Source organism: Electrophorus electricus, chromosome 13 (assembly GCF_041902795.1).
Source record: "Electrophorus electricus isolate QZ-2024a chromosome 13, ASM4190279v1, whole genome shotgun sequence".
NCBI lineage: Eukaryota > Metazoa > Chordata > Actinopteri > Gymnotiformes > Gymnotidae > Electrophorus > Electrophorus electricus.
Genome location: NC_137509.1, coordinates 3867501 through 3890724, shown reverse-complemented (window position 1 = coordinate 3890724; position 23224 = coordinate 3867501). Strand labels below are relative to the sequence as shown.

General features: G+C 41.5%; 3 protein-coding genes across 13 annotated transcripts in view; 1 reads left to right on the top strand and 2 right to left on the bottom strand.

The window, feature by feature from the left end:
• Positions 1–969: 969 nt before the first annotated feature.
• rpe65a (retinoid isomerohydrolase RPE65 a) lies at positions 970–8893 on the bottom strand. Of its 3 annotated transcripts, XM_027028760.3 has the most exons (14): positions 8667–8888; positions 8087–8169; positions 7527–7677; positions 7006–7113; positions 6700–6841; positions 6400–6547; positions 6109–6190; positions 5769–5901; positions 5335–5474; positions 4867–4996; positions 4519–4633; positions 2349–2443; positions 2142–2253; positions 970–1894 (listed from the first exon to the last, which is right to left on the bottom strand). In XM_027028760.3, exons 1-14 carry the CDS (start codon positions 8675–8677, stop codon positions 1749–1751), a joined length of 1596 nt encoding a protein of 531 aa, XP_026884561.1. In that variant the 5' UTR covers positions 8678–8888; the 3' UTR covers positions 970–1748. The 3 variants fall into 3 exon arrangements, with proteins under 3 accessions (XP_026884561.1, XP_081551016.1, XP_081551017.1); XM_081694890.1 differs by lacking the exon at positions 2142–2253 and having other exon boundaries at positions 8667–8889; XM_081694891.1 differs by lacking the exons at positions 970–1894; positions 2142–2253; positions 2349–2443; positions 4519–4633; positions 4867–4996 and having other exon boundaries at positions 5769–5866; positions 8667–8893.
• A 2120-nt stretch (positions 8894–11013) lies between these two features.
• Positions 11014–19767, top strand: LOC113589214 (serine/arginine-rich splicing factor 11-like). 7 transcript variants are annotated; one of them, XM_081694895.1, is made up of 13 exons: positions 12075–12213; positions 13538–13606; positions 14721–14849; positions 15125–15234; positions 15519–15587; positions 15696–15745; positions 16094–16215; positions 16615–16702; positions 16942–17061; positions 17635–17724; positions 18184–18261; positions 18461–18632; positions 18787–19767. In XM_081694895.1, exons 5-13 carry the CDS (start codon positions 15519–15521, stop codon positions 18985–18987), a joined length of 990 nt encoding a protein of 329 aa, XP_081551021.1. In that variant the 5' UTR covers positions 12075–12213; positions 13538–13606; positions 14721–14849; positions 15125–15234; the 3' UTR covers positions 18988–19767. The 7 variants fall into 7 exon arrangements, with proteins under 7 accessions (XP_081551018.1, XP_026884560.1, XP_081551021.1 ...); XM_081694894.1 differs by having other exon boundaries at positions 14192–14849; XM_081694893.1 differs by having other exon boundaries at positions 13538–13951; positions 14192–14849.
• The window catches only part of LOC113589218 (ankyrin repeat domain-containing protein 13C-like), a 12358-nt gene continuing 8574 nt past the window's right edge, over positions 19441–23224 (bottom strand). For 2 of the 3 annotated variants that reach the window (XM_035536631.2, XM_035536629.2), the window contains 4 exons: positions 22891–23022; positions 22366–22518; positions 22039–22134; positions 19441–21838 (listed from right to left, as the gene is read on the bottom strand). In XM_035536631.2, the coding sequence (XP_035392524.2) occupies positions 22069–22134; positions 22366–22518; positions 22891–23022 (351 nt within the window). In that variant the 3' untranslated portion in view covers positions 19441–21838; positions 22039–22068. Of the gene's footprint in view, positions 21839–22038; positions 22135–22274; positions 22519–22890; positions 23023–23224 lie in introns of all 3 variants that reach the window. The other variant, XR_014115936.1, reaches the window with a different exon arrangement.

The following is a 23224-nucleotide window of genomic DNA, read 5'->3' as shown; positions in this document are numbered from 1 at the left end:
AAGGTATCAGCTGTATATAATTTAGTGCAGTAGATCATAGAATGTCATTTAAAAAAAATAACTGTAAAATGTATTAGAATCTGATGTTGTTTGGGGATGTGTCCAGGATTTGGGGAGGCATCTGTGACGAAGAGCAGCTTTGATGAGCTATGATAATGAGCTAAGAGCCGACTAGCTTTTTTCTCCATGTTCTCAGAAAGTGCCATGGGACTGCAGCAGGTGTTTGGTTGCAAGTACACACTTCTTATAGAGTTTGGGAGTGGGTGTTACTTCATGGTCATGCTCAAGAACGAATTCTGCAAGATGTTCCATCTGGGCTTCATGGTTTTGTAAGCCTTTAGTTGAAGAATAAATTATATGAGTTCTAAGAACTCCTATAGCTGTGAAGGAGAAATGATCTCAGGCTTATTTGTTTATGAAAAGGAGTCAATTGATTTTAACACAAAATCACAGATTTAATCTGATCATAAATTAGTTTTAAATTTCTGATGAGTGACTTCAGGAAAGAGATGAGGGATGATCTGATATTAAAGTGGCTTTATATTCCAAATTTGTGACAGTTGGCAGGATGGTCTTGCCAGCAAAAGAAATAATATACTCTGGAATATGAATGATGTACTTGATAGAAGGAGGAATATTCTTTTCCTTTTGGACATCAAAATTTCCATTGGGCCAAGGCTCACAACCAGAAGTGCTGCAATTATATCAGATTTTAATGCATGCACCCTTGCACCAGAGACAGTGTGTCAGTGTGATCGTCAGTTGTGGTTTGAACTGACTCTAGGAAAGCTTGATTTGAGTTTAGATAAGATGTTGAGATGAGTTGTTTTTGATCTGAGATGTTTTTCAAGTTCAGATATTAGTTACTGTAGAATGTTTGGGAGCCTTCTTGCGTCCGTTCCCCTGTGTGGCTTACCAGAGTTCACCCAGACCACATATCTCCTGCATTTGTAATGAACACCACAGGTGTGCCATAGAACGCATTTATTCAGTATTTTAAATTGTTGTCCGATATCTATATATAAAGATGGGGTGACCTTTGTAGGGGCGAAAAATGCTCAGATACAGTTTTGCATGCCTATTTACAACACTATGATTTGGCTCTAGAGTGAAACAACCTATTTTACATGCAACACAATCCTTTATAGAAAAAGCTTAAACTACTTGAGACTAGCTTAGCAATTATGCAACTCTTCACAGGAAAATAGCAGCCTTTCTTCATCTGCTGAAACAAGACGGAGGCGGTTTTAATCCTGTAGATTTCAGTTTGGTTACCCGATTTTGTACAGTTATATGCTGCACAGAAAATTAATTCATGGTGAATGATATCTGAGAAATGTTAAACCATTAATGTAAGGTGTCCTTGGATCTAATTGAATTGCTTGCTTGCTGATTTAAAAGAATCGATGCAAATTTAACTAAATTAGATGAAATGGGGAACTTCACTGAAAAAAAACTGGAAAAAATGTTTTGGAAAAAAACAAACTTCCATGCTATTTACTTAAGATGCACTACTTCTTGCAAGACCATCCTCTGAAGACCTGAGCTGAGTGGAAAAATTCACTTATGAATGAGAAGAGAAGAAGGTGTCAAATCACTATTTTGATAGACACAATATTCAGAAATGAAAAATGATCACAAATGTGCAGTTTTTATATTTTTCCTAGAATTTGCTCCTGGAGATGTCCTGAGGTTGACAGTGAGGCCTGGAAGATAGTGGAGCACTCCAGCTGACTACGATGATTGCTCTATGGCCTGTACATTCCATGGAAGGTGACAGGTGTCATGACGTCTACTTCGGCTCTAGCGATCTCTGACAGGTCTTTGGCATCCAGAATTATGCAGTAGGTTGGACTCTGGGCTCCAGGGCACACCACGATTGTCAATAGCACACCTACAAAGCATTTCGACAGCTTACTTTAAACTTTTAGATGTCTATATTTTTGTTTGTTTTGTCAGTAAAATAACTATTACTTTCTAATTTGTTGTAGACTAAATGTGCAGGTTTATGTTAGTGGCCTATACTTGTTTACAGTGTAAAAAGCTTGGTAGTCCAAAAAGAATAACTACTAGGGAATCGCCATCTAGATTGTGCCCTGATTGTGGAAGCCCTTCTCTTTCTGTATAGTAGCCTGACTCACCATCATCCTCATCCACCCCACTGGGATTCTGTACAAAGAGGGGCTCCGAAGGGTACGAGTCTGGCTCTTGCCACACCCAGGTCTCCTTGGTCCTTACATTAAGCTTGCAAATCTATACCCATACATAGTCTATTAACACTAGCAGACATTACCATTTATAATTGCAGTGTCAACACTGACTGATCTCAAATCAGGAATGAAACTTGCCCTGTCAGGGATGAAGTGGTTGAGGCCAAGCCCATAAGTGTAGGTGTAGTTTCTCCCATTGTGCATTTTGTAGTTGATCTGCGGGAACTCAAAAGCTGTTGAAGTTGAGAAAAGAAAGAATGAAATAAAAGAAAAAGAAACTTGAACTTTGAACTTTGAAGCTACTGGACTGGACACATTATTAGGTACACCTACCTTACAGTTAAAATTACAAACTGCAGCCTATCTGAGGTCTTTGACAATTTGTTAGCTACCCTCTACCCGAGTCATCACTTGTCAGGTCTGGACCGTACCACTAACTAGATATTACTAAAGTGGCAAAAGAAATGTAGACACAGCGGTGACACTGACATCCACAAACATCATTGTCACTACTGAGTTCAGATTGTTCTGAGGCACAGACCTATTTTGCTAACAGTGATCTTTTGAAACTGACTATTGATAAAGAGCAAGAACACACATTTGTGCATGACCACAAATGAACTGTAGTCCCTCACTCTACAGCTATGTTGTTCATCTACAGGACAGATGAACTGTAGTCCCTCACTCTACAGCTATGTTGTTCATCTACAGGGCAGATGAACTGTAGTCCCTCACTCTACAGCTATGTTGTTCATCTACAGGGCAGATGAACTGTAGTCCCTCACTCTACAGCTATGTTGTTCACCTACAGGACAGATGAACTGTAGTCCCTCACTCTACAGCTATGTTGTTCACCTACAGGGCAGATGAACTGTAGTCCCTCACTCTACAGCTATGTTGTTCACCTACAGGGCAGATGAACTGTAGTCCCTCACTCTACAGCTATGTTGTTCATCTACAGGGCAGATGAACTGTAGTCCCTCAATCTACAGCTATGTTGTTCACCTACAGGGCAGATGAACTGTAGTCCCTCACTCTACAGCTATGTTGTTCATCTACAGGGCAGATGAACTGTAGTCCCTCACTCTACAGCTATGTTGTTCATCTACAGGGCAGATGAACTGTAGTCCCTCACTCTACAGCTATGTTGTTCATCTACAGGACAGATGAACTGTAGTCCCTCACTCTACAGCTATGTTGTTCATCTACAGGACAGATGAACTGTAGTCCCTCACTCTACAGCTATGTTGTTCATCTACAGGGCAGATGAACTGTAGTCCCTCACTCTACAGCTATGTTGTTCACCTACAGGGCAGATGTTTCTTATTAAGTGGTTGGAATGTGTATTTTGGCAAGGATGGTACTTGATGTGCTACTGCGGTGCTACAACAACAACAACATAAAACATTTGTAACCTGGACTGTGTATAATATTACTCAATCTGAGGAGGCTCATATTACAAAAATGACTTCAAGAATAGGGTATTCAACTTATTTAATAGTATACATTTGCATACAAGTAAGTATTTACTTAATTTCTAAACAAATAGAATAAATAGTGAGGATTTTTTTTTAAATTTTAAATCTGTAGATACATTAAATGTAAGTAAATATCTGTTTAGGCCACTCTCAAGCCACATACCCAGTTTCTGAGATAATAAGTGATTGCTGTGAGGTGTGTGTGAGATACAAAATTATTAAGTGATTGTTGTTAGGTGTTTATGAGATAAGTGATATGCTGTGACATGTTTATAAGATAAGTGATTTCTGTGAAGTGTTTATGAGATAGGTTATTGCTGTGAGGTGTTTATAATATAATAAGTAATTGCTGTGAGGTGTGTGTGAGATAATAGGTGATTGCTGTTAGGTGTGTATGAGATAATAAGTGATTGCTTTTAGGTGTGTATGAGATAATAAGTGATTGCTGTTAGGTGGGTGTGAGATAAGTGATGGCTGTGAGGTGTGTGTGAGATAACAAGTGATGGCTGTTAGGTGTGTATGAGATAATAAGTGATTGCTTTTAGGTGTGTATGAGATAATAAGTGATGGCTGTGAGGTGTGTGTGAGATAACAAGTGATGGCTGTTAGGCGTGTATGAGATAATAAGTGATTGCTTTTAGGTGTGTATGAGATAATAAGTGATGGCTGTGAGGTGTGTGTGAGATAACAAGTGATGGCTGTTAGGCGTGTATGAGATAATAAGAAATTGCTGTGAGGTGTGTGAGATCATAAGCAATTGCTGCTAGGTGTGTATGAGATAATGAGTCATTGCAGTGAGGTGTGAATGCTGTGCTATAATAAGCTCTGACCTTGGTGAGGGCTAGAGAAGAGCACCTCAGGCTCTAGCCAGATGGTCCCATCCCCTCGCATAGTAGCAGTGGCTGTAGTATAGGGCAAAGAAATGAGGTTCTTTCCCTGCTCCTCCTGTGAGTGTGTGAACGTGAGAGAGAGAAGTGTATTAGCGATGGAGACACAGTCATACAGGCATGCAGCACAATGAGATGAAATTACAATAACCTTTAGCAGTAGCACAGCAATTTTTTATTTATAGAAAAGGAGAAGGAAAGTACAATTCAAAATAGAATTTTAAAGAAAATGTCTTCTTATCTATTGTATGCCATGCTATGAATGAAGAAATGTAGAAAGGTGTGACATACCCTGCAGGGATCCAGTGGTACTACAAACCTCCGCACCTCAGGCTGAGGTGCGACCTTGGCATATTTCTTTATCTCTTCCCAGTTCTGACGCAGGTTAGCCAGCCACAGGTAGTTGTACACAAACTCAAATCTGTGAGGCCACCAGGAAACTTCATTTATGTGTGGTTTAATATGCAAATTTGTCTGAGATTATGAAACAAATTCAGATCCTTCAAATGTAACAGACTCCAAGATTAAGGGAAAGTGGAAAATCTATAGTACTCTGATCTTGATGTTAGCAATTTTAAAACTTCTAATATGTTACTTCACCAGAATATCCTCCATCTAGCTTCCATTGCCTTTACTGAAAAAATACAAATTCAGCTGCTTTAAAAAAGCAGCAATACTTACAGCCCAGTAAATAAAAAGAATTCTGAATGTAATAATACTGTAACAGTTTTTCAAAATATGCCACTTTGTTCAGTTTACCCTTTCCAGGTGCACAGATCAAAAACAATAAAGCCAGAGTCTTCGTAGCAGTTGATATGGTGGAAAAGGCCCATTGCAGACGCCCTGAATTTGTACTCAATGTACTCCCCTGGATCCTTCCTTGCAATATGAATCCATGTCTGTTGAAATTAACATTTCAACAAAATCATTAGGACATGTAAAATTCCATCAGTATTAGCTGCGAAAAAGATTTGTGTCATTTGTGTTGTTTTTGCTGTTATGTATTGTGAGATGATGGAGTCCTACAGCTGGTCAGGCTTATAGTGTAAGGAACATTTCTTATAGTATAAGCAACATTAGAGCTGCAACATTTTTGCACCAAAACCCTTTTCTAATAATTGTCTTTTTTATGTTTACCATGTAAATGTATTTGCTATAAAAACATACATTGTTACTGTGTTTTTATCACTTACTCCTTTCTCCTCATCAGATTCAAAGCAGTCCATATAGTTGAGTCCAGAAATAGCCCAGGAACTCAGGAATTTCAGTAGGTTGATTTTGATGGGCGTCTCTACGAAGACAAAGTAGTTCTCAGTCATCCCAAAGCTGCACCAGTGAACAGAGACAATGTATACTTCATGAGGCCTCTAATCACACTTTTTGCACACAAGTCTTTGTCTTATGACTACTGAATGAAGTTGCGTTGTTTAGTTTATCTTGGAAGGTTTAATCCATAATATGCCCATTGTCCTCAAACTCTTGGAATTGCTAAGTATTAGTAGAAGGGAATGGAAAAGGAGTGTTGAAATTAACCTGTGTACATATGATGGCTTCAGTCTGTTGGCGCTGGGAAACTGCACCACAACCTTGGATTTCTCAATGGGATCTGACTTATCTGGAGGAAGAAACAGAAGAAACAGGAGATGCTTAGTCATGCTTACAATTGGGTGATTCATTTAAAATTAAGCTTTTGAACAAATGATCCGCTTTAAGCCAGCATGCTCACTAAGAACATTAATTCCCATCGTAAGATTCCATTAGGCCCACGCCTGAGTTGGTGAACAGCCAATGTCTGGGTTCAGCTCAGTATAAAACATCAATCACCTTTTTGGGTGGGTGGGATCTTGACGATGTTGTAAGCTAGTGAGGCTCCCTTCCCCATGCAGTTTCCAATGTTGTAGACTGTACCGTCTCTCTCAATGTGGGGGTGTGCTGTTATCCCGTTTATATTGATGTAATCACACATGTCAACCTTTAAGAAAGGTAATGGGAAGAATTAAATCTGCTGATTTAAAGTCATAAGGTCTTTAAATAAATGCTTTCTCAGTGCAAAGAGCTACCATAATAGATTAAGGGGTAAATTAGATTAAATATAATGTTTGTTTGTTAATGTTTCATCATGACCTTTTTTATGGTGTCTAGAGTGGTTGGATTAACTTTAGTGATAAAGTTAGTCTCTGTGGCAGCATAGAAGTCTTCTCCAATGGGGTAAATGTTCACCAAACAGTTGTCTGTTACCTCAACCCCTTTGAAGTAAGAGAAAAACCTGTCCAACAAACATTATAAAGTTACAAGTGATCAAGTGATGGCATGAAGCCAGAATCCCAAAAAATTAAAAGAGCCAGAATCTGTCTAAAAATGATAAAATATAGGAAAAAATTAAGCTAAATCAAGATATAAAGATGGAGTAGTTGAACACAAGGTGAAAACCTAGAGAAGATGTTCTTGCAGGGGTCAGGATAGGCACAGGTTCCACATTCTGTCATCACAATACGTTTTTCTGTCATGGCACGCACATAGGCATCTGTTTTGATGAACCTTGGGAAGTGGTGAAACAAATGTTTGTCAGTTCTGATGCAAACAAAGCACAAATTCACTTTCTCAAATACAACACAGAAACATACGATTCACCATAGAAAAAACACACCTGAGTGACCTGGAACTGCTCTAATGAAAGTGACATCATTTGGCAGAATCATTACATTTATGTGAAGTGACCTAAATTCAGATTTACCAGAGAGATTTTTGTTCCTTTTCTCTCACTTAGCACTTACAAACACAATGGCATATTATTCTGCCCTGTAATTACTCCAAGGGCAAAGTTTTCCTTTTTTATGGTGATAAGTATTAATGAAACAGTGGATTGCGACTATAATTATTTCACTGGCTATCGTACTGATCACTATTCAAATCTGAATTGCTACAGCTTTCATTATGTCGTGTAAACATACTTGCGGAAATACGTGACCTGGCCATTACTGAAATCAAACTTGTGCATAAGGGCCTGGCCATCAAAAAGATGATAGAAAGGTTCTGATCCAACCTCGAACAATCCAGGACCCACACGAAGCAGGCTTCCTTTTATAAAAGATGGAATTTGACCTGAATAAAAAAACAGTCATATTACTTAATAATATTCACAAAATATTCTTTAAGAAAATGTCAATAACATTGATTAGTATTATCACTATGTAATATCAAACTGTGTTGTAGCTGAAGGCACGGACAGTTGGTAAGATACTACAGACACAGTACATCTGGGTGGAATGTGGACTGTCTTCTATTAAAATGTTCTCTTGTTGTTTGTTTGTGTGTGGTTTTTGTAGTGGAGAAGGCAAACGCACAGCCCCCTCCCTGAAGGCTGAAAGTGGTCCTCTCCCTAACACACAGTGCATCTGGGTGGAATGTTCATAATATCAAACTATTGATATGATGGTATGGCTAATGTATAAATAATCACATTTTCGATGCTTACATATGATATAAAAAATTAGGAGAATACACATCTCACCTGTGACTGTTGCTGGCAGGGGTTCATTTAGCTCTTCCACTGTCTCAAAGATTTTCTTATAACCACCAGCAGGGTGTTCAAATCTAAAAAGCCACCAAGGTTAGTGTTTTGCTGGCCAACCACAAAGGCCAAGCACCTCTTGTAATTTAATTCTGCTTATTTAAAATTAATCTGAATTTAGTTGTCAAGTTAAATCATTTTAAATAAACCTTTCTTAATAGGTTTTAAATTACACTATGTCCAAGTCAGGATGAAGGAGAAGACAATAGTAAAACACTCGTGTGTAGTAATTGCTGATTTAGTAACAAAACTAACAGTCCTAGCACATCAGAGCCCTGTTTTTAGGATCAACACTGAGTAAAACAAGACATAACATGTTTCTAGATTGCACTATTCATTCAGAAAATGGATTGATCTAAACTTATCTGAGCTACTTTGTCACAAAACCTTAAAGTATTAATTTATTTTCTTGCACATTAATTTTTATATGCAAAATATTTATTTTCATCCTTTCTTAAATCAAATGACAATTTCATGCTAGTGTTTGTGACCCCAGTTAACAATTTAACTTGACACTTACCGGCTAACCATGTTTCCTCCTACTACAGTCGAACTGCGTTTTGTGATTTTAGCAGCAGGTATTGGCACATATATGTGCTGGTCTTGTTGATGTCCGGAGTCCTGCCAGGACCAGAGGGCTCTTTATACTTGCTCGCCTTTCACACGCTATGGACCAGCTAACTTTGATCATACAGCTAATTACAGTGTTGGGTGAACAACAGTTCTTTGTACCAGGGTCCTGAGCTGACTCACCGCAGCCAAGCTGACAAATAGGATTTGCTTCCCTCTGAGGGGCTATAAGCTGAACAACTGCTAGAATTAGTGTGGCAATAATAAAATAATAGCCAAAATACAGTTACACAATATGACAAAGCTGAGAGGACAATATTTAAAAGCAAAACAAAATAGAAATAAAAGTCCCTGATGCCCCCTTTATGATATAACGCAGATAATTTACATATTTACAGACCCAATCTACTATTTACAAAGCGTCTTTCCTGGTAATCCAGTTTACAAAATATTCAGAGTTAAAGAAGGTAGAACAAAATGTCATGCAAAGTTCTTATGCGATCGATTGATTGGGTTGCTGAATAATTGATTGCATGATTTATTGATTGGATGATTAATTGGTTCTCAGTCTCTGTTATTAATAATCGAAGCACAAATCCAAGACTGCTTTTCAGATCTTAAGGTGTCCAGTTGCACCTGAACCAAGAACAGCACCGTGGAGGAAATTCTCTCCAAAGAGAAAAAAAAACAAAGACAAGTGGTTGTTTGGAGAGCAAACTAATTACCTTTCTTTCTTGATTGAGGAGAAGTTCTAAAACATCTTGCTATTCTTCCAGATGTCACTTCTTTTGTAGGAAACCACACAGTAGGGGTATTACATTCCCACAATTTAACGATATGTGTGCAATAAAAATATAATTTACATCCATTGCTGTATATATTTTTGCTTAATACATCCTTGGTAACATCCTTGCATTGTGAGGTTTGGCCTGACCTGTCCCATCCCAAAGACTGAATCCTGTATCCTGTTGTTCCCCTTCATGTTGTCAACCACACCTTTCATAATAACACATATACTACATTCATGGGCAGTACACTGTATGGAAAACTTTAAGTGTACAGTTTAAGAGTAACATAGTGAGTAAAGATATCCCTTATAATTATTATACTGTGATAAAAGGATAATTACCTGTGTTAAATATTCATGTAGGTAATGGTTAACTATAAGTGCAGCTAGTCTTAATGCATATTCGTGTGCATGTATCAGAATACAATAAAATCATAAATCATAAAATTATGATCATTAAGGAGTTTCTTTCACAGCACAATTTTTAGAAGCTTTGTACCCTTTTCGTGCTGCAGATATATTTATTAAAGTATACTTTAGAAGAACATATGTAATATTCACTCTTGACAAATAAACATGTATAATAAAGAATACTTAATTAATTATAATTACAGTAAAGAGTCATTTACATTTGTTGTAAGTAAATAGTATGAATTCATTGTATACTTTTGGTGCTTTGTAGTAGTAAATAAGCAAAACCAATTAGATGCAACAGTAAAAATCAAGTGATCCAGCAAAGCATTTGAACCCAGAAATGCATCAGAATAGCCTCTTCACAACACACCCAATAAAAACATGTCCAGAAACCTTTCCTCTAACTCCGAATCTGCTATGGTTTTGCAACTTTACAGTGTCAGTGCAGTTGGAGTTCAGCTGTTGTTAGCGCTCATGATCATGAAAGGACAGCTTTGCTTTCATATAGCATTCCTTAGCAGATTTGTATTAAGATTTGTCTTATCCTGAGGGGACTTGGATTGTTTCTCAGAAGTGACGTAGCTAAATAGGTCCTTTAATAGTGCTCAGCATGGGATGACTAGCTTACCCCTTTACAGCTCATTAAAATTGTTTTGACTGAATAATTATGTCAATGGTACTACTTTCTAAAGGACTAAAGGTCCTGTCACTTTTACATTTACATCTAAGGCAGTCCTGTCACTGCCTTACTGCCTTGCTAGTTATAGCACAACTCTTAGTGTGCACATAGAAGGAGCAACACATGAATTTTAATTCGGCATTTTGGATTTTTATAATTGTGATGACTGTTTTTAGACTAGAATATTTTAATACTAAACCATAATGAAGACAATAAGTGGCACATTGGAAAACGAATTCCTGTATCTCTTTGAAATTATGTAACTGTGTATTTTTCAAACTATATTCAAGTCCTTGCTTGATATTTTCTATAATTTGAATAGTTTAATGAGTGATCTGCTCTATCTAGTGGTTGCGGCTGACAGACGAGGACAAGGGCATTTATTTTGAAACGGGTTCAGTTATTTACAAGCTTCCGGTCGAGGGCGCTTCCGCTCTACACGGTGAATGGATGCGGTTAGGTTTTAGCGTCGGCCCGACGTTAGGCGATTATTGTCTTTGAGCGTAAAATAGTTCTTAAAGGTTACACGAATCTTTTCAAGACGGGTATTTGACTGTAAGATATATAACAGTTGTTGAGTTGTCGAATCTTTTCGAAAATGAATTGCAATACCAACGTTGTTCAAGTGACAAACGTGTCGCCGAGCACGACGTCCGAGCAGATGCGAACCCTCTTCGGCTTCCTGGGAACCGTCGAGGATCTCCGGTTATTCCCGCCAGAGTAAGAGGCTAACTAGTCCCGTCAAACCAGCGATGCTTACGTTAAAGGCTTACGCAGAGTGATCGTGTTTCTTCTATGTATATAACATCTGTTACCGTGAAGTATTTAACTTTTTAGCGGTGGTAGCGCTGGCTACTAACCGAAGGGAAGTAGGCCGCGCTTTTTTAGCTTATCTTACCTTAGCTTAGCTTATCTTACCTTAGCTTACGTTAGTTTCTTATCTTACCTTATCTTATCTTATTTTAGCGTAGCTAGCTAGCGATGCCAGGCCACGTTTTCGTTTTTCTCTGATGCTGGATTGCGCAAAGCCGCCGAGTGTGTCTGTAATGAGAGACGGATTGTATTCATATGTCAAAGTTGTAGCTACCTGCCGAGGCCGCTGTAGTTGTGTAGCCGGCTAGCTAGCTAGCTAATTAACGCACATTCATTTCCACCCCGTCTGGCCATTGTGGGGAAGCTAGGGAAGCTCGCTAGGCTAGCTAACTAGGTGTCCTTATCCTGGCGAGTAAGGAACGACTTGGGTTCAGTTTTCCTGCACACAAGAATTTGAGAGTAACGTTACATGCGTGCTTCTATGCCTCGCAGAATTCAAAGCAGTGGAACAGTGCAAAAAATCTATATTGGTCAGATAAAATAGATTATTATGGAATCACTACGAATTAAATTGTTTAAATTAAATGTTGCATTGTCCAGCTATTGGAAAGTCATAATGTAAGGTTTATATAATATATATGTATAACACTCTAATCTTGTTTGTGTGCAGTGATTCCACCATGCCAGTGACGTCACGGGTGTGCTTCGTGAGGTTCAAAGAGCAGGAGTCTGTGGGGGTGTCCCAGCATCTAACTAACACAGTCTTTGTGGACAGAGCTCTTATAGTTGTGCCCTATGCAGAAGGTTGGTACCTCCTAACATTTGTCTTCCTTGTAGACACATGCTGTTACCTAGCAGTATGTTGTCGTTTTGAATGATATGGTCTCCATGATCTGATCCTCTGTTCTTTCACTGGTTGAATACCAATGACACCTAATTGCTCATGATGCTGGCTCTAATAACTGCACACCAGACTACTGAGCAGATATATGAGCCCTGCATTTACTGTTTATTTACTGCAGCACAGCTGGAGTTTGGAACACAATGGTAGCCTTGTGCACAGCCTACTGGACAGGCGTTTGAGCTGAAGCTTGCGCACTGACTTGTGCTTCAGATGACACGTATTGTGTAAAATGGACATTTCGATCCAAGTTGATGGAAGCATGTTTTGCACTAAGAATGTTGCACTTAAATGATCAGGTTTTCAAGCAGGCATGTGCAGCTCCAGGCTTGGAAGAGCTCAGCCCTCACACAGTTTAGCATTTCCTCTCTCTGCTTAATTTGAGCTCCTTTTCAGGCCCTCAGATTGGAGGAAAGGCTACACTGTATTGTGCTTGGTTCTAACAATGGTTGCTGCCTATGTTTTATGGTTTTCCAAATTTAGGCCCAGTATGTCCTTGAACTAGTTTAGGAATTTTTAAAGTTTTGTAATCGACATTTTTGTGTAGTGGAGTGGAGGGTTAAATCATTCCGGATCCTTTTGTTAATAGCATTACACAAAGTGTGTGGATTGAAACGTTTGTATTCACCACTGTTGTGTGTTGAAGCATATTTCAGTGTGCAGGCATTATCCTTCCTGTCCTCAGACCAGATATGTACCATTCAGCTTTTCCTGTGTTTTTCCCCCACCTTAAAAGAAGCAGGGAAGGAGGATATGTGCTTCTCCCAATCCTGACCGTGTATTTTGCATGAAAAGCATGAATACCTTCCCACCTTACTGGATCATGCATTTGTCTTAAGGTGATCCTGCAGTATCCTTATTCTCGTCCTTCACTGATAGAATGTCAAACTCTGGTTAAGGGCTTTGCCAAGTACCCAGAGGAAAGAAGAAAGACTAGATTGTGAGTAAGGCTGATTGAGACTCCCCTCTGTCTGGCAGAAATGCCCCCTGCTGCAGACTGCTGGGACAGAAAAGCCTGAGAAAAAACATGTAGATGCATAGCAGGAAGCAAATAAATACTTCAGTTCCACAACACTGGTCATAATTTCTTTTCAATTCTTTATTTTTTTAAAATATAGTTATTTATTTTTAGTTTCCTCCTGACCCTCCTATCACTTCTTTTCCCCATGGTAGACTGTCTCCTATTAAAATGTTCTCTTGTTGTTTGTTTGTGTGTGGTTTTTGTAGTGGAGAAGGCAAACGCAGAGCCCCCTCCCTGAAGGCTGAAAGTGGTCCTCTCCCTGCCAACAGGCGACTGTAGGCAATTACAAAGCGCCAGCCGCCGCGCCTTATGCCCCTCCCCTTCTTGTTTTTTTGCTTTTTCTGTCTTTACTCTCTCTCTGTTGTCTTTCTCTCTCCTCTGTCTTTCTCTCTCTCTCTTTCTAGGTGTAATGTGTAACAAAAACAAAAAAAAAAAAAACAAAACAAAACCGAAGTGCACAGTTTGCCAACATGCCAGTGTGCATAATGATCCACTGAAACCTTATAGCTCTCTGCCTACCTGTTTATTTTTCTCAATCTCAATATTTTATCGTAACTTGTCACAAACGCTCAGAGGTGGTGACTCCAAATGGACTGATCCAGACATGCACGTATGAAATAGTAAGATCTTCTACGATATGGTAATTCTGCTCTTAATTGTACACATTTGGTGGGGTAGGGTTCCCAGCATTAACTTACTGATGAGGACCTCAGAGATCGAGTAGCCTAATCCGCATGGATTAGTGTTTCACAGTAGTTATGTGGTTTGTCATTGGTGGGTTGGAATCCACATGATATGTGAGACGGGTGTGATGTCCTCTCTTTAACAGTGGTCTCTTGTTTTGTTGTTGTGTTTTACAGTTCTTTTTCCTGGCACTGCCAGTCCTGTTTACCAGGCCCTGCCGAAAATACCGCCCTGCAGTTTTGTCTCCTGCAGTCTTCTTTCTCATGTGCTTGTTCTTGATGCGTTTTATTTTTCAAATGTGTGCTCTTGTTAAGATTTTGTTTTCTGCAAACACAACCATGTAGAGTGCGAGCAACACTGGTGGAAATGTGACGCGCCCCCACCACTCAAGTATGTTTTAGGGCTTTTGTTGGGAGTGAAGTCCGAAGGCTTCGATCCCTCTTTACTGTCTGTGTGTACGAGCACTTGTTTAGCACTTAGATCTACATGTGGTCAGATTTAATGCTCCTGTGCGACTTCAGGTAAGGACAGGTCCCCAGCAAAAGCCCAGCCATCAATCTACATGCGAGACATAACGTGTACTTGTAGCTCTGTCAGTTTGTTGTACTATTCTGTGTAAACTCTGAAGCTTGTTACTGTTCATCGCCACAATCTCTGAAAGTGTTTTTGTGTTGTGTATCTCGATCTTTCTCTGTGTGCTTTTAGCGAAGCTGCCAACGTGAGTCGCTTGTTCATAAAACGTCTATATGAAAAGTTGAAAGCACATCCCCCTCCCCCGGAGAAGCCTCTGTGCTCGCTCACGTTTGGTTCATGACTTAAGTAACACGCGTCCAGGTGATCACAGCTTGGCAGTACCAACTGCAGTAGTGTGTTTTTTATGACATTTTTCCCATCTTAGTCTATCACAAAGTGATAAGTGGCTTGGACAGCTTTTTTTTGATCAAAAGATACCTAATAAGAACGAGACGCAGGTGGTAATGACTTGGGGGCAAGTATGTTTATTGCTTGAACATCTGAATGTTCTCCCTAATGTTGATTCCCCCTTGTGCATGTTGTGAATGCGATTTCTCAGAGTGTAACTCTTATCTGTTTTTTTTTCCGTCTTGAAGGTGTGATCCCAGACGAGTCGAAAGCGCTGTCTCTGCTGGCTCCCGCGAACGCCGTCGCTGGCCTGCTTCCGGGGGGAGGTCTACTCCCGACACCCAACCCGCTCGCTTCGGTAATTCTCGCCCGGTCAGGGGCTGCACAGACTTTTCCCCAGTGCTGTTCTAATTCCTTAGGCATGAAAAAGTGTGTTTATTATTATTTGTCATAGTAGTAATGGGAGGGACAGGTTGGTGTTTCTCTCGTGTGTATCATTAGCTGGGCTCTACCAGCCTTTGCTGGCAAAACTGAAAGATTAGTACCTTGTACCAAAGTCCACATAATTAACTAGAGCTTGGAGTACAGCTATTCATATAGCAGAACTGTAGTAGCTATAAGTCATTTTAAAACTCCATGCAGATGGGAGGAGTTCCTTTAGGAGCACTGGGTGCACCTGCCATGCTACCTGGAGCTGGCATGAATCCCCAGGTAAGTGCTCATCCAGTTTAAACACTTCATAATCCCTGAGACTGTTGGTCTGTAACACTCCTCTCCAGAGTGTTGAGATCGTGGTTGACATTCCTGTATCATTCACAGGGGCTTTCTGCTGACCAGCTACTGAAGTTAATGACCTCAGTTGATCCCAAGTGAGTGTGGGTTTTTTTGGCTCCTAATTTACATCAGCCATCTGTTCTGTGCATGTCTAGAGAAGGACAGTTGTATGTCTCCTTGTGATTTTAGCTGCTCTCTGCTTTCCATCTAGTGCAAGTTGTTTTTGATTTTTGTTTTTGCTATTGATGAGCAATAGTATATTTGTATAGTAAAAGTATTGATAAATCCTTGCTAGGACATGGGTAGCCTGCATCATTTTATGCTGACAGCACTAAACACTGACATTTGCTAAGCAGGTCATCTACATGTTTGCAGCCTTCTGAGAGCTCGGTATAGCGAAAGGGTGCAGTCCTCACCTCCATGCGTCTTGTCTTGTCGTGCAGAATGAATCCGATGGCTGCAGGCATGGGTCTGAAGGCAGACGCTTCCAGCAAGGAGATTGAGGAGGCAATGAAGAGAGTGCGAGAGGCCCAGTCCCTCATCTCTGCTGCCATCGAACCTGGCAGTAAGGAGAAAAGTCTCTCGAACTCAGGCTCCTTCCTCTTTACATCCCTTCTCCCACTCACTCTCTTCAGACGCGCCGACAGCAAGTGTTCATTTGAAAGCCACTTGTTCCCAGTGCAGAAGGCCTGTTCTAATAATGTCGACAGTTATTTCCTGCCTTGCTGGTGTGAAGGTGGAGTTTAATGCAAGTTTTTTCCCATTCTTGCTTCATATCTCGAGAGATTGGCAGAAGAAAATACATTTTGCTCCTGTAGATGGTAACAGTGCTCCATTCAAGCAGAATTCCTTCCATTCTATTTTATACAGAAAAACTGGACTCTCCCCCCCCCCATCATGCATTACTGCTTTCTAAAGGTAACGTGCCGATGTTCTAATGTTGGTTCAAATGGTTTTGTTGCAGATAAAAAAGACAGCAAACGTAAGCATTCCCGCTCCAGGTCCCGCTCTAGATCGAGGCGGAGGAGGTCCCGCTCTCGCTCCAGGCACAGGTACGCCAAGCGAAGTTGAGTTTGGGTGTGATCTTCAGGATAAGGTGTCCTGTCAGATCTGTAGCACCAGCTCACTGTACTAAGTCTTACACACACACTGCACAGCTACGTGGCGAATCCAAGCTTGCGGCTAGATCTGTTTTTATCTGGTACGCGAGTGCTGAACGCAGTGAGCAGGGCGGACTGCCCCTGCCCCTGCCCCAGAGCAGCCCTCTCACCCTGACGCGCTCCCTCCGCAGGAGGTCCGGCAGCAGGAACCGCAGACGCTCCCGCTCCCGCAGCCGGCGCCGCTCGCGCAGCCCCAGGAGGAGGCGCTCTCGTTCCAGAGACAGGAGCCGCCGCTCCACCAGCAAGTCCAGGTCAGTGGACCCAGCAGATTAGGTCATGCCACGCCACTCCCCGTTGCCCCCTAAGAGTGTGTGGTCAGTTGTAACTTCATTGTTTCTTTTAGCTCCAAGGGGTCAGCTGCATCGTGAGCTGAAGTGTCAAAATTGACAGTTGGCGTTTGGGATTCCCACTTCAGGAGGGTGTGCTCATGTGCAGGAAAAATAAGGATGTGTGCAAGAGAAAACCATGTGAATTATTTAGTAGCCGGACAGCCATGCACCTCCGCTCATCCATTCTGCAGCAGCATAGATATGTCACTAGTGTGGCACTTCGTACTCCAAGAAGCACTGAAAAGTGCCTCTCTTAGTGCCTCTCTTAGTCCCACAGTAACACAGTGAGCTCAGCTGATGACTGAAATGTTCGTTATTGAATCCATTTACTGATTGACTTATGGAATATTTAAATTAGCTGCAGAATGAGTGGCCTGGCAAATGAACCCACTGGCATCGTGTACTTGGGAGCCATGACCTGGAATAGAAAGAGGTCTGGTGTAGTAGAGAGCACAGAAAACAGGGTCTTGATGAAGGTGCTTCTCTCATCCTCAGGGACAGGAAAAAAGAGGAAAAAGACAAAAAACGCTCCAAGACCCCTCCGAAGAGCTACAGCAGCGCCAGGAGATCTAGAAGCACAAGCCGGTAAATGTTTTAATCTCGACCCTCTTCCCCAGGCCCTGGCAAGAAGACTCTTGTTTGCTTTTAAAAGACAACCAGACTGAGATTCAAAACCATGTCCATCTGTCCCGCCGTCCTTTCGCTTGTCCAATACACACGAATGATTAGTCCAATAGTGTGAGTATAAAGCATAAATTACATGCTTTATACTTTACAGCTTAATCTTTGCACAAAAAGCCAGCACATTTGTGCATTTTCCAGAATTATTGAAAATATCCACCTCTGCGTTTTATTTAATGCCCACTCTAGCTTGTTGGGTATTCTGACCTATAAACTGTTAAAAACAATTTTAAGCCTGGATCTGCTATGCAAGACGTGCCTGACACATTTCACGTTCATTTTTGGTTGTGTATGCAGTTTTCCACTCACTGGCTTTTGGTCACATCTTGTATTTTATTCATCCCTGTCCTATTTGTGCTGCAGAAGGCGCAGGAGGAGCGTTAGCCGATCTCCCCGAAGATCTCCGAAAAAGAGGACCTCCAGGTCCCCGTCGCCAAGAAGGTGAGGGTTGCGTCCCACAGAAAAAAGCTCTCGCCCCCTCTTCTGTCATTAGGAGTATTTGCACGCAGTCACTAAACATCTTTACATCTTGCCAGGAAAAGCTTCATGAAAGCTTGATGTATAGGCCAAACGATTTAAAATCAACAGCAATGCTTTTGCTTGGTTTTCATGGACGCTCTAAAACGCGTCACTCACGCAGACACAAAAAGGAGAAGAAGAGGGATCGCGAGAGGGAGAAGGAACGGGAGCGGGACAGGCGCTCCGACAGGGACCGCAGCCGCGACGAGTCGGAACACTCCTCCAGCAAGAAGAAAAAGGGCAAAGACAAGGAAAGGGAGAGGAGATCCGACAGCGAGAAACGGGACGTGAAGGTGCAGTTGCAGCGAGAGGACGAGTGTGAGGGGGAGGCTGTCGGCATTTCATGATTTAACATTACCTGCCCGGTTGTTTCTGTCGAGGCCAGAGTTTCAGTAAAGTGCTCTGGTGCCGTCGGGCTGCTCTTCCTGAACGTGTGCTGTCCTGCAGGTGACGCGAGACTATGACGAGGAGGAGCAGGGCTACGACAGCGAGAAGGAGCGCGAGCTGAAGGACTCGGAAGATTCCGGCGCGTCTCCTACACGGTACGTGGCCGACACCGACGGCAACGCCTCCAAGGCCAGCCCGAAACAGGCCAAGCAGAACGGTGATGACCGCCACGACGAGCAGGACATGGAAGTGAGCGACTGAGGGCCCCACCCCCCCCGCGCGCCGGAAATGACATGAACTGTGCTCGGAACAAGGAATATAGTGATTGCTTTTGCCGTCATGGGTATGTATCTGATAACCTCAGAATTCAATGTTGCTCCGTTTCCTTCTCCTTTGGCCCCTGTGCTGATCTCAAGTGACTGGACCGGGTTAAATAATGGGCTTTGGAACCCGAGGTGCAGCCTGTGTTTTTTCCTCCCTCTCTGAGCCGTATATAATTTGATGTGCATTTGCCTTTAAAAAAAAAAAAAAAAAAAAAGAAGCAAAAAAAATAAATAAATAAATAAAAAAACTAGAAAAAAGGAAGGATAGTTTTGAGTGTTCAGCTAAGTGATCAGCCATCATAATTGTGTGCGTCCGTTTTAGTCTCCTGCTCACACGTCCTGCTTGTTTTAACTGTCCCAGTGACCGGCTCAGACATGACATGGGTGGCTCTTTTCTCAGCTCCCGTTTTCATTTTCGCGGTCACTGTAAATACTGTGCCTGAGGCAACGGCTGTAGTATTAAAATAGTGACCACAAGCATGGTGAGGGGTGTGGGTTTGTTTGTCCTTTTTGTTTTTATTTTGTTAGAGAACGCTTTTCCCTAGTTTCTTTGTTTTGATACTAATTCGGAACAATTGTCATTTTAGGTAGACTGGGTTGATGTATATGATTAGTGCTTTATATTCCTAGATATCATATCCAGTAGTTGGCCATCCTGGAGTTTGCAAGTGTTGGAAAAATTTTTATACTGTAAATAAACTCAATTGAGTGGAAAAGATGTTGACTTAAACCCTTCTTATTTTGAACCTCTTAATTCCCAGTTTTGTATGGCAGTGGATAAAAGTACTTCTAAAAATGCTTCTTAAAAATATTTTGTGAATTTGCTTTTCCATGGGGTCAGTGAGAGGGCTTCTGGTTAGTTTTTTATTCTTGGTTAGGCCATGGTGTGATTTTGGGCAGAAATTGGACTGAAACCTCAAACAGAAGCCTGGCAAAGTAGGTTCTAAATTCCTGCTCGCAAGAGAAAATTCTGCTATGCAGGTGAGTAATGTTTGGTTTGAATGTAGTTTACTTTGAAATATTTCTACCACACATGCTGTCTGCAGGTCAGCTAGGACTAGAGAGAAGCGTGTTCCTTTACTTTGGGCCATGGTCTCGTTATTAATTTCAGGTTACATGTACCAACAAATTTGAAATAAACTCATGCCATGGTAAAGTCTTAAACCAATGAAACACACATGATGTATTGAGTGTGGTACACAGCTCTGGATTAGCCCATCCTCCCTACACAACGATCCAAAACTTACCCCTCCCATTCAACCTCACTGGAAACCTCTGCCTAGGAGCCAGCTTGTGTGCAAATCTGTAATACACCTCTTTCCAATTTACATAACACTATAAAACAACTGATGATAAAGTCCAGATGACTAAATAATTAGTGAACAGTCCTGGAAAGTGACACTGAACAGCATTACTGTGCAATGGATGCACTGTAAACACATTCAGTAGAGGTGTCATAACACAATAATATATGAGAACTTACACATCCTCCCCCTGTGGTCCTGGTGCTGATTTTCTCAGGCTAATGCACTACAGATGCTGCATGTAGTTGTTGCACAGTGTAGCATGTGAATGAGTTATTGCATAAATATGAAAATGAATGAGTTCATGCAACTGCTCCTTCAGACACTAAATTGCTGGAATTTTATCTACAAATTTATGAAATAGTTTCACTGGGCATAGAATTGGTTATATATTCTAGGGACCATCTATGTGTAATTATTTCCAAAGTAACTTCAGGAGCATCAACTAAATATGGAAAAGAAACTGCTCCAAAAAACAAAACAACACACTACATTTAGCGAATTATTATAAAATTAGTCATTGAGCATCTGAATTTAATATATTATTCAGAGGAGTGAGCGCACACACAAATCACATCGCCTTGTCATACAAATGGAATAAACCCAGTTAGATAAACATAATATTCTGAAATGTCAATGCCTTTTTGCGTAGAAGTTTATCATACTGTTCCATTTGTTCGGTTACAAGACTTCCCCCCCCCCCCCCCCCGTATCCAAACACGGCCTCACCCTCTAGCGTCAATAGCATTCTTCCTTAAACCCGAGACTCTTTGATTCAGTTTGGTTATTGCTCTTCGCAAAAATATTTCCATACTTCGAAACTGATGTTTTCAAGTCAAATGGATGCTGATCTTTTTGATATTTACAAGGCTACATTCAAAGTAACAGCAGCTATGTTCCTGAACTTGGCTCCTTAATGTCTGCTGCAGTGAATCAGTGATGGCTCAGGCGGTACAAATCAGCAGGTGGCAGTAGCGACCTCAAAAAACCACACCCGACTAACATCCAGGAACCAAAACGGCCAGGCTGAGAAATTCAATACAAGGCCTCAAGACCCAGTGCGCTTGTGCATAGTGAGTGTGTTCTGTGGGTGCTGGGGTCCTGAACTTTGGAACAGTGTCACTGCATTCATTCAGAAACACGTCATCCTCTTTTGTGGATGGCGTGCTCCGAAAGGGGGACCACAATGAACCTTAAGAGCATAGCTTTCCCTTCTCCATCCTCCAAAACACATGTGCACACAGCTTTCACTAAAGCTATGGACAAAGACAAGCAGATAACTTTAGATAAATCAGAATAAACAGATTTGATCATCTTTTGAGTGGTAATCTTTGTTAGTAATGTTAGACCTCTTGTTACATGTGAGGTCAGCGGTAGGGGCCTTCTTTGTAGTCAGCGGGGATGGTGAAGATGGACTTGTCAAACCGGAACTCCTGAAATGTCACTGTAGCTTTAATGATCGGAAACACGGGGATGTCTTAATCACTGGCATTCATCAGGAGAGAAATGAAAAGGAAAGTGGGATTTAACATCATCTTCCAGCTTCAATCGCCAAAGCGCAAGTTTTTACAGGGAAGTTAAACGGCAAACCTGGATCAAAGATGTCTTCTGTCTTAATAATTGCGATGCTCACGCCTGTTTTATATTTGTCATTATGTTAGCTAGAATCCTGAGGATGCCCTTACTGAGTTTGACTGGAAATCGAGGAGGAAGCTTCATCTGAAAATCTGAGTTTGCTGAAGTGCTTGAAGGGAGCGATGACCTCCAGCGCATTTAGCAACCTGTGAGGGAAAGCACATCACATCACAGGTTCTACTCATACCATCATGTGTGCATTTATGTACATGAGGTCATGCAAAAACCAAAGTCCCTATTGGTGTGGAAAACGATTTCTGAAAGGAACTGGCCTTTGTTCTGGTACCTGAATTTTTCCTTTTAGCTTTATGAACAAATCACTGTGATAGACTAAGCGGGAATGACAGGGCCTGACGTTCGGCTGCGACAGTGCGGACCTCTAAGCTCTGCTCGGTCAGGGCCCCGCCCCTGCTCAGGCTCTCCACCAGGGCTTTGTTATGGAGCACGTCCTCCTCGTTCAGATGCTCCCTGCACTTCAGGATCAGGCCCTTCACCGTGTACAGGTCACCCACGAACTTCCCGGCCTTCTCCTGCCACATGCAAACAGACAGCGGCTGATGCTAAAAATGACCTTACGTAACAATTTGAATTTTGAGAACTGAAGTTACGCAATGTAAAAATAAGTAAGTAAATAAATAAACAAACAAAAACAAATAAATAAGGTTCTCCCAATTCTGTCCAAAATCTCAGCGTAGCAGGGCAATATTTAAAATGCAACAATGTAAGCACTAGGCAGCCTGTTATGACATAGGAGAGAAGGAAGGAAACTGTGTCCACGGGAACGTCCCCCTGGATGCAGACAAACACAATAAACTGGAGTTCGACAGCTGAATTCTGGCTGTGGATAGCATTCACATTCACTTGCACCACTTTAGTGCTGGAGTCTGAAGGAGAGACATTACCGTCTTATCCTCTTTGAAGACCCAGCCAACACGACTGCGGGAGAAATAGGCGTTCTTGGTGGAGAGCGTGGCCGAGTAGATGTCACTGCTCATGAGAATGTCCACCTCCTCCTCTGTGTCCATCTCAGACTCCTGGCGAGAGAAGAAAATGGCTGAGAGACCCAGGTGCCCTCACGCACCTCAGACTACAGCTTCTCCCTGGCTGATTATCCACAGATGCAGCTCTCTAATTAGCACTGGGATTTTGTAAACGGGGCAACACAGGAAAAAAAAAAAAGGGACAAAACCAGGCAGTCTGTAATAACCTCCCACATATTCCACCGCATGCACCAGT